Source organism: Thalassophryne amazonica, chromosome 8 (genome assembly GCF_902500255.1).
Source record: "Thalassophryne amazonica chromosome 8, fThaAma1.1, whole genome shotgun sequence".
In the NCBI taxonomy this organism is placed as follows: domain Eukaryota; kingdom Metazoa; phylum Chordata; class Actinopteri; order Batrachoidiformes; family Batrachoididae; genus Thalassophryne; species Thalassophryne amazonica.
Window position 1 is genome coordinate 114,056,752 of NC_047110.1, and position 14,330 is coordinate 114,071,081.

General features: G+C 48.0%; 1 protein-coding gene across 1 annotated transcript in view; it reads left to right on the forward strand.

Moving 5' to 3' along the window:
* The window catches only part of LOC117516352 (calcium-dependent secretion activator 2-like), a 64,872-nt gene extending 52,664 nt beyond the window's left edge, over window positions 1-12,208 (forward strand). Inside the window, exons 4-8 of the mRNA XM_034177311.1 lie at window positions 6,712-6,792; window positions 7,039-7,272; window positions 8,868-8,989; window positions 11,304-11,415; window positions 12,030-12,208. Coding sequence (XP_034033202.1) covers window positions 6,712-6,792; window positions 7,039-7,272; window positions 8,868-8,989; window positions 11,304-11,415; window positions 12,030-12,173 — 693 coding nt within the window. The 3' untranslated portion in view covers window positions 12,174-12,208. The remainder of the gene's footprint in view (window positions 1-6,711; window positions 6,793-7,038; window positions 7,273-8,867; window positions 8,990-11,303; window positions 11,416-12,029) is intronic.
* The last annotated feature ends 2,122 nt before the right edge of the window (window positions 12,209-14,330 follow it).

The following is a 14,330-nucleotide window of genomic DNA, read 5'->3' on the forward strand; positions in this document are numbered from 1 at the left end:
CGGACGGGTTGTCTGATGAGTTTTACATCTGGCCTGCAATATTTCAACAGCACCAGTAATCAGGAGAGCAGAAGACACCGATGACACATTGTCCCCAAGTGATGGAAATGTAATGGGACACTTGCCAAATATAATGGCGACAAATTTATAGCAATCTTAACACAAAATGTTGTGTTTAATCATTTCATCATGTGCTTCACGTGTTGTTTCTGTGTAGTGTTCGAGTGTTGTTGTGATCATTCAGTTTTCAATTCAATTTCAATTCAGTTCAATTTATTCAACTTATAATGTGCCAAATCACAACAAAAGTTGCCTCAAGGTGCCTCACACAAAACAGTTCAAAATTAAAACGAGTACATTAAAAGATTCAAATACACAATTAAAAGACACAAGTAAAAGAATAAAACAGATTAAAAATAAAAGCTATTCATAAGAAACAGAGTAAAACTACATTTTTAGTCTTGACTTAAAAATGTTCACACAATCTGACTGCATCACGATCACAGGGAGACTGTTCCATAGAGCGGGTGCATGATAAGAGAAGGCTCTTTGACCCGCTGACTTCTTCACCCTAGGAACACACAGTAGTCCCGCATCCTGCGACTGCAAAACCCGGGCCGGTACGTAGGGTTTCACCAAATCGGCCAGGTAAGAAGGTGCCAGTCCATGAACAATTCTGTACGTTAGCAGCAAGGCCTTAAAATCTGTTCTTACAGAGACAGGAAGCCAGTGCAAAGATGCCAGAATGGGTGTAACATGTTCAAACCTTTTGCTTCATGTCAAAAGTCTGGCAGGGAGGGGAGGACAGCTGTTAAGCCAGGTTTCACATAACCCAGTCATATCCAAGTGATGATTCATAATTAGATCATTAATCAACAGTGATTTTGAGGACAGTGAACTGATGTTAATGGGAAAACAGACTATGGACCTCAGCGGGGTTGATAGTTTGACTGTTCGGATTTAAGGGTGGTTCCCTTAGGCAGTATTATTAGAAAGCATTGCTTAAATTTTCATTGTTACGCAGATGAAACCCAGCTTTATCTATCCATGAAGCCAGAGGACACACACCAATTAGTTAAACTGCAGGAATGTCTTACAGACATAAAGACATGGATGACCTCTAATTTCCTACTTTTAAATTCAGATAAAGCTGAAGTTATTGTACTTGCCCCACAAATCTTAGAAACATGGTGTCAGAACCTCCATGATCAGTGAAAGATCAAGGACCGAGACGTCGCCCGGTATGGCGGAGCCGGGGTCCCACCCTGGAGCCAGGCCTGGTGTTGGGGCTCGCGTGCGAGCGCCTGGTGGTTGGGCCTTAGCCCATGGGGCCCGGCCGGGCTCAGCCCGAAGGAGCAACGTGGGCCCGCCCTCCTGTGGGTTCACCACCTGCAGAGGGGGCCATGGGGGTCGGGTGCAGAGAGGATTGGGTGGCGGTCGAGGGCGGGTGGCCCGGCAGCCCAGTCCATGCTCACAGCCCCTGGCTGTTGGGACGTGGAATGTCACCTCGCTGGGCGGCAAGGAGCCTGAGCTTGTGCGGGAGGTTGAGAGATACCGACTAGAGATAGTCGGGCTCACCTCCACGCACAGCATGGGCTCTGGTACCCAACTCCTGGAGAGGGGCTGGACGCTACATTTTTCTGGCGTTGCCCACGGGGAGAGGCGGAGAGCTGGGGTTGCATTGCTTATTGCTCCCCAGCTCAGTCGCCATGTGTTGCAGTTCACTCTGGTGAACGAGAGGGTCACGTCCCTACGCCTTCGGGTCGGGGACAGGTCTCTCACCGTTGTCTCGGCCTACGGGCCGAGCAGCAGTGCAGAGTACCTGACCTTCCTGGAGTCCCTGGGAGGGGTACTAGATAGCGCTCCGACTGGGGACTCCATTGTTCTCCTGGGGAATTTCAACGCCCACGTGGGTGGCGACAGTGAGACCTGGAGGGGGGTGATCGGGAAGCACGGATTCCCCGATCTGAACCCGAGTGGTGTTCAGTTGTTGGACTTCTGTGCTACTCACAGTTTGTCCATCACGAACACCATGTTCGAGCACAAGGGTGTCCATAAGTGGACGTGGCACCAGGACACCCTGAGCCGGAGGTCGATGATTGACTTTGTAGTCGTATCATCTGATCTTTGGCCACGTGTCTCGGACACTCGAGTAAAGAGAGGGGCAGAGCTGTCGACCGATCACCACCTGGTGGTGAGTTGGATCCGCTGGGAGGGGAGGAAGCCGGTCAGACCTGGCAGGCCCAAACGTATCATGAGGGTCTGCTGGGAACAACTGGCAGAACCGTCTGTCAGGGAGGTCTTCAACTCCCACCTCCGGGAGAGCTTCTCCCAGATCCCGGGGGAGGTTGGAAACAGTCGGACCATGTTCTCCACCTCCATTGTTGATGCGGCCGCTCGTAGCTGTGGTCGCAAGGTCTCTGGTACCTGTCGCGGCGGCAATCCCCGAACCCGGTGGTGGACACCGGAAGTAAGGGATGCCGTCAAGCTGAAGAAGGAGTCCTACTTATCTTTGTTGGTAGGTGGGACCCCAGAGGCAGCTGACAGGTACTGGCAGGCCAAGCGTGCCGCAGCCTGTGCGGTCGCAGAGGCAAAAACTAGGGTCTGGGAGGAGTTCGGGGAGGCTATGGACGAGGACTATCGGTCGGCCTTGAAGAGATTCTGGCAAACCGTCCGACGCCTCAGGAGGCGGAAGCAGCTCTCCACCGGCCCTGTGTACGGTGCGGATGGGGAGCTGTTGACCCTGACTGGGGATGTTGTTGGGCGGTGGAAGGAGTACTTTGAGGATCTCCTCAATCCCTTCGTCACGTCTTCCAAAGAGGAAGCAGAGACTGGGGACCCAGAGGCGGACTCATCCATTACCCAGGCAGAAGTCACTGAGGTGGTTAGAAAGCTCCTCTGTGGCAAGGCTCCTGGGCTGGATGAAATCCGTCCTGAGTACCTTAAGTCTCTGGATGTTGTGGGACTGTCTTGGCTGACACACCTCTACAACATCGCGTGGCGATCGGGGACAGTGCCTCTGGATTGGCAGACCGGGGTGGTGGTCCCTCTGTTTAAGAAGGGGTACCGGAGGGTGTGTTCCAACTATAGGGGGATCACACTCCTCAGCCTCCCCGGTAAGGTCTATTCCAGAGTACTGGAGAGGAGAATTCGACCGATGGTCAAACCTCGGATTCAGGAGGAGCAGTGTGGTTTTTGTCCTGGTCGCGGCACACTGGACCAGCTCTACACGCTCCATTGGGTGCTCGAGGGTTCATGGGAGTTCGCCCAACCAGTCCACATGTGTTTTGTGGATCTGGAGAAGGCGTTCGATTGTGTCCCTCGGGGTACTCTGTGGGGAGTGCTCCGGGAGTACGGGGTCCGGGGTCCTTTGCTAAAGACTATCCGGTCCCTGTACGACCGCAGCAGGAGCTTGGTTCGCATTGCCGGTAGTAAGTCAAACCTGTTTCCAGTGCACGTTGGCCTCCACCAGGGCTGCCCTTTGTCACCGGTTCTGTTCATTATTTTTATGGACAGAATTTCTAGGTGCAGCCAGGGTGTAGAGGGGGTCTGGTTTGGGAACCACAGAATCTCGTCTCTGCTGTTTGCAGACGATGTGGTTCTGTTGGCTTCGTCAAATCAGGACCTTCAGTGTGCACTGGGGCGGTTTGCAGCCAAGTGTGAGGCGTCCGGGATGAAAAGCAGCACCTCCAAATCCGAGGCCATGGTTCTCGACCTGGAAAAGGTGCTTTGCCCTCTTCAGGTCGGTGGAGTGTCCTTGCCTCAAGTGGAGGAGTTTAAGTATCTCGGGGTCTTGTTCACGAGTGAGGGACGGATGAAGCGTGAGATCAATAGACGGATCAGTGCAGCGTCTGCAGTGATGCGGTTGCTGTATCGGACCGTCGTGGTGAAGAGAGAGCTGAGTAGGGGGGCAAAGCTCTCGATTTACCGATCGATCTACGTTCTGATCCTCACCTATGGTCATGAGATTTGGCTCATGACCGAAAGAACGAGATCGCGGATACAAGTGGCCGAGATGAGTTTCCTCCGCAGGGTGGCTGGGCGCTCCCTTAGAGAGAGGGTGAGGAGCTCGGTCACTCGGGAGGAGCTCGGAGTCGAGCCGCTGCTCCTCCACGTCGAAAGGAGTCAGTTGAGGTAGCTCGGGAATCTTTTCCGGATGCCCCCTGGACGCCTCGCTGGAGAGGTGTTCCGGGCACGTCCCATTGGGAGGAGGCCCGGGGGAAGACCCAGGACACGCTGGAAGGATTACATCTCTCGGCTGGCTTGGGAACGCCTTGGGGTTCCCCCGGAGGAGCTGGGGGAGGTGTGTGTGGATAGGGAGGTCTTGGCGGCTTTGCTTGAGCTGCTGCCCCTGCGACCCAACTCTGGATAAAGCGGAAGAAAATGGATAGATGGATGGATGGATGGATGGTGTCTAACCAGATCCTTACTCTGGATGGCATTACCCTGACCTCCAGTAATACTGTGAGAAATCTTGGAGTCATTTTTGATCAGGATATGTCCTTCAATGCACATGTTAAGCAAATATGTTGGACTGCTTTTTTGCATTTGCGCAATATCTCTAAAATTAGAAAGGTCTTGTCTCAGAGTGATGCTGAAAAACTACTTCATGCATTTATTTCTTGTAGGCTGGACTATTGTAATTCATTATTATCAGGTTGTTCTAAAAGTTCCCTGAAAAGCCTTCAGTTAATTCAAAATGCTGCAGCTAGAGTACTGACAGGGACTAGAAGGAGAGACCATATTTCACCCATATTGGCCTCTCTTCATTGGCTTCCTGTTAATTCTAGAATAGAATTTAAAATTCTTCTTCTTACTTATAAGGTTTTGAATAATCAGGTCCCATCTTATCTTAGGGACCTCACAGTACCATATCACCCCAATAGAGCGCTTCGCTCTCAGACTGCAGGCTTACTTGTAGTTCCTAGGGTTTTTAAGAGTAGAATTGGAGGCAGAGCCTTCAGCTTTCAGGCTCCTCTCCTGTGGAACCAGCTCCCAATTCGGATCAGGGAGACAGACACCCTCTCTACTTTTAAGATTAGGCTTAAAACTTTCCTTTTTGCTAAAGCTTATAGTTAGGGCTGGATCAGGTGACCCCGAACCATCCCTTAGTTATGCTGCTATAGACTTAGACTGCTGGGGGGTTCCCATGATGCACTGAGTGTTTCTTTCTCTTTTTGCTCTGTATGCACCACTCTGCATTTAATCATTAGTGATTGATCTCTGCTGTCTTCCACTGCATGTCTTTTTCCTGATTCTCTCCTCTCAGCCCCAACCAGTCCCAGCAGAAGACTGCCCCTCCCTGAGCCTGGTTCTGCTGGAGGTTTCTTCTGTTAAAAGGGAGTTTTTCCTTCCCACTGTTGCCAAGTGCTTGATCACAGGGGGTCGTTTTGACCATTGGGGTTTTTCTGTAATTATTGTATAGCTTTTGCCTTACAATATAAAGCACCTTGGGGCAACTGTTTGTTGTGATTTGGCGCTGTACTATATAAATAAAATTGATTTGATTTGATTCCAGAGTAACATACACAAGGTGCCTGGAAGTGGGCTTAGGTTTGAGACATTTTGCGCAGATTTTAGGTTGCAGACACAAAATATTTAATATTGCAAGAACAGCCAACAGGCCATCCTCAATTTCAGTGTCATCCAGTATAGTAATGCGTGCTACATTTGCAAAACATATCCCTCTATGATCTCTAAGGACATGTTTGTGAAAACACGCCACAGTGTCAACATAAGTATCCCTCCCTGAAAAACTGCTTTTCTGCACTGAATTCCCCGTTAAATTAATGGATTCCACACCCGGATTTGTCCATTTGTTAACCATTGATCCGGCATTTACCAGGCCAACCCTGGCTGAAGCTGAAACTAGAACTGGACCATCGACTTCAGCCTGCCAAGGAACCCGGCAAAGCAAATCCAGGTTCCGAGAGTGCCGCTTGCGTAAATCAGTCCGGCGAAGATGTGGACGGCTGGGAGGACAGTCCTCAGAGCCGACCACCGGCACCATGCAGGCTTTGACCGGATCCACAAGGCACCAGGGCAGCACAGATCCCGCCATAATTCTGTGCTCCGATCGTCCAGACACCAAATGGAACTTCAGCTTCCCGCGGCGGCGACTGCGCTTTTGGCCGAAAAGCAGCGCAGGAGCCTAGCACTAAAAAGTCAGAACCTCCGATAAAATTGGGAGCAGAAACTTCTGTCCACCCACCGATAAATGCATCGCACCCTGGACTGGGGGCTGGAGATCCAGCAACGTTTAGCGATCATACAATCGCAGGGACTCAGATTCAAAAACAGCACAAGTTAAAAATCATAACAGAAGGTAGAGCAACAGACGAGCAGCCACACACAACTGCGCCATCTTGGCACTCCCATCCAGCCCATTTCTGACACATTGTTGCGCTGCTGATTTGGCGACTCTCTTAAAACTGCAGGGAACACCAGCACACTGTTCTCAGCTGGTTCATGTGGGTTTCCAACACATATTAAAATAAAAATGTTGGCGGAGATGATTTCAGGTGATCAGCCATTTTTATGATTCCTGCACAGAATGTTAGCGTTAGTGCGCCATTGTGAAGTTGCCGTTTAAGTGGAGATCTGAGGAGACGCACTTCCTGTTCTTACCCAGATGTCATGAATGTCGCATCATTTGACCTGTTAGTTGGTTTGATTCTGGATTTTGTCTGACTGGTGTTTGTTTGTTTCCAGCTGGACAACATGGACGAGCAGGCGGCTCAGATCCGCAGAGAACTGGACGGCAGATTACAGCGCACCGAGAAGATTGTCAGGGTGAGGATAATCAGACACTGACTGCGGTATTCACTGTCAGTCTTCAGTGTTCTTGTTTTTCTGTAACATGTGGATTTAGTCGTTGCACTGTTAAGAACCAGCGCCGACATGGCGTAACTCCACCTGTTCTGGTTTTGATCTTTTGAAAACATGCCAACGTGATCTCAGAATGTCAGGTTTTGTTCTTCATCAATCACATCAATGACTTAAATTATCAGTGATGTTTCTCACCACTTAATGTTGCAGGAGAGAAAATACCCACAATTCATCTGTGCTGACATGGAGGCGCTGTACGTGGAGGAGCTTCGTTCTTCGGTTAACCTGCTGATGGCGAGCCTGGAGAGTCTCCCCGTGTCGAAGGGCGGAGCCGACTTCAAGCAGAAACTCAAACGCTCCTCCGTGAACAACTCCTTCCTGGAGTTGGGCGACGAGACTGACCTTCTGTCCAAGTCTGATGTGGTTCTGTCCTTCACCCTGGAGGTCCGTGTGCCAGAATCACGAGTTAAACTTTATATATTAAACGCAGCTGCACAAAGATCAAGATCTGTACTCGGGGGGAAAAAACATCTGTGCTTGGGAAATGGGTCTGAATCAGAGTCGAATTTATTGCCAGTTAAGTTCTCACATCCAAGGAATTTGTTCTGGTGTTATTGGTGCATAAATGACAACAAATAGAAAAGGAAAAAAATTACTTCTGTAAGAAGTAAAGGAGTCAAATAGACAAATGGGAAAAACTAAGTTTACTGTCAAATAGATATAGTGGAATGGGATGAACAGTGTGGGGGGGGGGGCAGGGTAAGTGGGGGTCTCTGGCATTATTTATAAGTCTAGCTGCGGACAGAAAGAAGCTGTTTTTGTGTCTTGAGGTTTTAGTCCTGATGGACCTCAGCCATCTGCCAGAGGGGAGGGTGACACAACGATTGTGTCCTGGGTGAGAGGGATTGGCCACTATCTTTCTTGCTGGCCTCAGGGCCCTGGAGGTGTACAGGTCCTGTAGGGATCGCAGACTGCAGTCGATCACCTTCTCTGCTGTGTGGATGATACGCTGCAGTCTGCTCCTGTTCTTAGCAGTGGAAGCAGTGTACCAGACGGTGATGGAGGAGGAGATGATGGACTCAATAGTGGCAGTGTAGAAGTTCACCATCATTATTTTTGGCAGGTTGAACTTCCTTAGCTGCTGCAGAAAGCGCATCCTCTGTTGTGCTCTCTTGGTGAGAGAGCTGACGTTCAGCTCCCACTTGAGGTCCTGGGTGATGGTGATCCCCGGGTAATGGAAGGACTCCACAATGGCAACTGGGGAGTCACAGAGTGTGATGGGGTTGGCCAAGACTGGGTTCTTTGTGAAGCCAACAACTATCTCCACTGTCTTGAGGGCATTGAGCTCCAGATTGTTCTATTTGCACCAGGACACCAGGTGGACGATCTCCCGTGTGTAGGCAGACTCGTCCCCATCAGAGATGAGTCCAGTGAGGGTTGTATTGTCCGTGAACTTCAGGAGCTTTACAGACTGGTGACTGGAGATGCAGCTGTTGGTGTTCAGGGAGAAGAGTAGAGAAGAAAGAATGCAGCCTTGGGGGATCCGGTACTGATGGGCCGTGTGTTGGAGATGTGCTCCCCCAGCTTCACATGCTGCTTCCTGTTGGACAGGAAGTCATTGATCCACCTGCAGGTGGAGTCGGGCACACCAAGCTGAGAGAGCTTATCCTGCAGCAGGGCCGGGATGCAGTAAATAAAGATGGTTTCCAAATCGGGAGAGCAGTGCTGTTGGATCACTGCCGCATCGTTACACCAGCCACTGTTGACGTAAGAAGAGATTCCACCACCAGGAGAATCCTGTGTCTCAGTCCGCTCTGAAAAGTTGCAAACCTGCCAGCTGCAGCACAGAGTCCGGAATCGATCCACAGAACCACGTCTCCATGAAGCACAAAACGGGACAGAGAGAGAGAGAGAGAGACAAAAGCTTATCTAGTTGTTAGTGTGTGGATATGTCTTGTGTGTGTGTCTGTGTGTGTGTGTGTGTGTGTGTGTGTGTGTGTGTGTGTGTGTAATAATGCCGTGTGATGGCGTGTTTTCAGGTCGTGATCATGGAGGTCCTGGGTCTGAAGTCCATCGCTCCGAACCGGATTGTGTACTGCACCATGGAGGTGGAGGGTGGCGAGAAGCTACAGACCGATCAGGCTGAAGCCTCCAGACCACAGTGAGCCCAGGGTGTCCAGAACCAGAATTACCCAGAATGCACTGCTGCATTTACTCCCATCAACTCATTTAATAACAGACTCATGCACAGTCCTGGTTTTTATTTCATATTTTGTGTGAGTCTGGTGCAGAGTAACATCCTGTTAGGGTTGGAGGACGCTACGAAATTTAAATGGACACATTTACCCTGAAGACAGAGCAGGTCTGTGGACCACTCGCCTTCACGTGTCTGTGTATAGGTCCTGTCCCACCTTGACAGTTTAGCCAGCATATGCCAACTGTATTCAAAACGTGGGCCCAGGTCCAATAAGTTAAGGGTAAGTTTTTTATAAGTTAAGAGCTCGTTGAAACATGCTGAAGTTCACTGATGTTCGTCCTGATAAGCTGAGCTCCTCAAAAAATTTTGGGCACGCTGAAAATTTTCAACGTGTGCCAGCGTGTGACTCACACGTCCCGCACATGCGGAACATAAGTTGTAGGTAAGTTATGTGATTGTTGGCAGACGTTTCTTGTAATTTAAGTCTAAATCTGTCCATTAATGCTGGACACTGATTGCCTGAAAGCTGCATCCTCATGCAAACAGACTGTTTCATTCACACTCGGAATAAATCTGACCTGTTCATTTCAGTCCAGTTCACCATCACAGACAGACATGAATCCACATAAAGCTCCTGATTTTTGAAAATGACCTCAGAAAATCCTTTCATTCATGGCTGGAAACGCAGCGTTTTAAAACAAGTTCCTGTGGTTTTTCTGCTCCAGGTGCGTCTCTCAGAGGATGCCGGTGTCGCGCTCTGATCACACAGACACACTGTGACTATTTAAGATTTTAATGTGCCGTCACTGTCTGTGTGATCATCAGACAACCTGATCGATCAGGGTGATCACGCCTGATTAATGTCTTGTTTAAACATTTAAAGTGCCGTGGCTGTCAGTGATCACACCGACAGATCATACAGCACTTCATTCACATCACACCTGATCGCGATCAACTGGCGGTTTAAAAGTTTAAATCATCACAGCGTTTCATTATTCAGGTCTGTGATGACCTGATGAGCGGACCTGAAAGTGGCCACTCGGTGCTTTAAAAGTTTAAAGAGTCACAGCGCTCCATTCATTCACAGCAGCGTTTTCCACAGCCAGTCCACTCATCAGCATTCTGTACCCAATGAAAATGGTCCACCAAGATAAAAAATGAAAATAAAAAATAAAATTATGTTAAATTACACTGTTTCTGACGCGCATTGCACCGTGCAGTACTGACCAGAACCACTGGGTGGAAACGGGGCTGTCGGCATACGCTGGTTAATCGTCAAGGTGTGACAGGGCCTTAAGTTTGTGTCAGTCTGTGTGTGTCTGTCTGTGTGCCTGTCTGTGTGTCTGTCAGTCTGTCTGTGTGTGTGTGTCTGTCAGTCTGTGTGTCAGTCTTTCTGTGTGTCTGTTTGGGTCTGTCTGTGTTTGTGTGTCAGTCTTTCTGTGTGTCTCAGTCTGTGTCTGTGTGTCTGTGCATCTGTCAGTCTGTGTCTGTCTGTGTGTCAGTCTTTCTGTGTGTCTGTCAGTCAGTCTGTGTGTCAGTGTGTGTCTGTCTGTGTCAGTCTGTCTGTGTGTCTGTCGGTCCGTCATTCTGTGTCTGTCTGTCTGTCAGTCAGTCTGTGTGTCTGTCTCTGTGTGTTTGTCAGTCTGTCTCTGTCAGTCTGACTGACAGAAAGACTGATACACAGACTGACAAAGACAGACTGACACACAAACACACAGACTGACACACACACACACACACACACACACACACACACACACACACACACACACACACACACACACACACACACACACAGACAAACACGGTCACACCCACGGACAGTTTAAAGTTTCCACTCCATCTAACCTGCGTGTCTTTGGATGTGGGAGGAAGCCGGAGTATCTGGAGGGAACCCACACAAACACTGGGAGAACACGCAAACTCCACACAGGAAAGCCACAGGTGGGAATCGAAACCAAAGCAGTTACAAAAACACCAAATCTGTGAAACCTGCAGGGAGCGGAGTCAGGGTGTGTTCATCCAGTCAGGTTTGTCCGGACTGATTTCTATCAGATGTGTTTGATCCAAGCTAATATAAATGACACACAGTGTAACCTCTAGGGGCAGTGTGGGGCCGCAGTGCAGCAGCTGGGGTCCACCTTCAGGTCTGCAGGCGCTGCCTTGCTTAAGGGTAGTGGCAGGAGAATAAATCAGGATCATTTTGATGGCGGGAGGATGGAGGAGTGTCATTTGTATTTTGTGTGTGTGTGTGTGTGTGTGTGTGTGTGTCTCTCAGGTGGGGGACTCAGGGGGACTTCAGCACCACTCATCCTCTGCCGTCAGTCAAAGTCAAGCTGTTCACAGAAAACACTGGGGTCCTGGCGCTGGAGGACAAGGAGCTGGGCCGGGTCAGAACCTGCATCAGAACACCACACCAAATGTATCTGTTCCCTCTGCTAGCCACCAGGGGGCAGCAGTGTCTGATTCCCTCTGCAGGCATTTTATCTCAGAAAGTGGAGAAAAAGAAGTTTGAGGCCAAATATGACCATTGAGTATTAGGAAGGCTTTTTGTCCGTCTGTCTGTCTGTGCTCAGCATGAGTCCAGTCCTTTTACTGTCAGTCTTTAAATTCACAGGGAACATTCTTGTGAAACAGACCTTGGACAAGTCTAAAGATGACTAATCTTGATGACCTATTTAAAAGGGTCAAAAGGTCACATTCTGTTTCCTATTTTTATGCTCATGCAGCCGAGGTTATTTTAGCGTTGAATTATTTTTGCGTTTTACGAGTAAAAAAAAAAAAAAAAGATGACATCATCACACCAACAGGAAGTTAATAAATCACAGCTATGAAACAAAACTGTTTGTCTTAAGCTGAAGATTTTGACTTCATGAAAATAATAATTTTAGGCTTAGGACAGGGTCAGATGTCTTTAGAATTTGACTTTTTGTTTTTCAGTTAGCAGCCTGCAGTCTGTGATCTAACTGATCCCCGCCATCCTCTGTGCGCCGCCCCCTTTCAGGTGGTTCTGAACCCGACCACTAATGGGCCGAAGCAGGCGGCGCTGCACCGGATGATTGTCCCCAAAAACAGTCAGGACTCAGACCTGAAGATCAAACTGGCTGTCCGCATGGACAAACCGCCCAACATGAAGCACAGCGGGTGAGTTCGAGGCTCCGCCCCCTTTGTGCTTTTATAGAGTTGATTACAAAGTAACCTCAGTAATTTTGAACTAAATCAGAATCCTTTTATTTTCATGAATAATGAATGAATAATGATGAATAATTAACATCAATATAATAAAAACAAACAAACAAACAAAAAACCCTATAAAATCTGAACAGAACAAAACCTGATTTACACAAATCATTTATTTTTTTTAAGAATAAACATCTCATTTTATCTAAAAGCTCAAAGAAATGAAAGAAAATGAATAAATGAATGAATTTATTTATTTATTTGGCACACAGTTATAAAAAACTCATAACAAAACAACTTCACAGTGATCCTGTGTGGTCGAAAGGTGCTAAAAATAAGAAATATGTATACGTATGCACACATTTATGCACGCATACAACCATAAACACAGTTTCATAAATACATATCTACACACACAACGGAATAACACTGAATTCTCAAAGTTCTCAAAATAAAAATAAGAATATTATTATGAGGTCAAACTGAATTTTGCTGGAAAAAGTCAAGTTTTCCTCTGAAGTTCAGTTAGTCCCCCCCCCCTCACCCACTCCACGCTTTAATATTATTTTTTAACAGCTTTGTGTTGTATGTTAAAGACTGTAAACAAGCAATTTTTAGGTGGAATATTTTCCCCGACCTTTGACCTTACCCTGTGTCAAACCTGTCCTGATGTATGAGGTGTGAGAACCGGACCAAGAGCTCCCTCTGCTGGTTACATGGAGGAAGCACAAATTTCAGAATCTATTTAAATTAATGAACTCCGCCCACCAACATAGAACACAAAATTCACCTCAAAAATACTTGCTGGATGTGGACACGGCTTTCGCTTGAGTTGATCCACATGTGATTCTCACTTTCTCTCACTGTGACATTATGACATCACAAAGTCAGAGCTGTGGGTGTGATTAGTTTGATGTTTGTCTTGATTTTACTGATTTATGAATGTTCTAGAAAGCTCTGGGAAAACAATATCAAATGTTTGCAATTAATCTGAAATCATAAATCAAGAAGGAACATGAAAGTTTCATTCTCTTCTGCTGTGCAGTGAAATCATTTGTAGCTGGTCTGTGGGGTTCACGCTCAGGTCCATAAGTATTTGGACAGTGTTATAGTCACGTTGGAGTCAAAGTGAAATGATTCAGATGTTCCTGTAGAATTCCACATTTTTGTCCACAGTCCCTCCAGAGCTGCCCCACTGAGTGCTGCTAATGGAGCACCAGTGAAGCTGGGATGTGGTGTGAAATGTAAATAAAAACATAATACAATGATTTGCAAATCTTCTTCAACCTATATTCAATTGAATACACCACAAAGACAAGATATTTAATGTTCAAACTGATAGACTTTTTTGTTTTTGTGCAAATATTTGCTGATTGTTGTGAAAGTGTAGGAACACGGACCCACAACAGGGGGCGCAAATGAACGGATAATGGAATAAGACAAAATATAACAATTTAATGTTGTGAATGTGCACAACAGAGCAACAGACAACACAATTGAGATCAACAGTCAAATTAGTCACAGTGATGTGTGGGCAGGCTCGAGGATAGAAGACGCCCGTCCAGAAAAGAGCCGGATCCCACACGCCTTCCACTTCCACCGGGCCTGAAGCAACCCTGGAGCCACCAAGCGCTGGGTCCCCAGGTGGCCACTGCCTCCGGCTGTCAGATCGGGTACTGCTGGCAGGAAGAACAGACAGGTGATGGTGGGTGTGTGAACACCCAGCAAACAGTTCAGTACAAAGGTGGAAAGCACCTCCACCTCTCAATCACAACGATCCAGAATTACGTGCAGAACCTGTTGGTACACTCAGTAGTCCTTAACCGAGGAGCGGAATTTGCCAACTCCCCAAACACCCGACTACTCCTTACTTACAAACAGGATTGTCTGCAAAAACAATGTCACACACAGAAGCAAAATACGTTACTACTGTTGTTGATACAGGCTGAGCGGTTTACCTGATCGGTAGACGATTTCTCGGTAGTGAGGTGAAGATGCTGCCCGGCTCTTATGGAGGTGTGATTGATGATGATGAGTGACAGCTGGAGTTGTTGATGGGTGACAGCTGCCACTCCCGGTTGCTCCGGTGCCCTCTCGTGCCTGAAGCCCGCACTTCTGGCAGGAC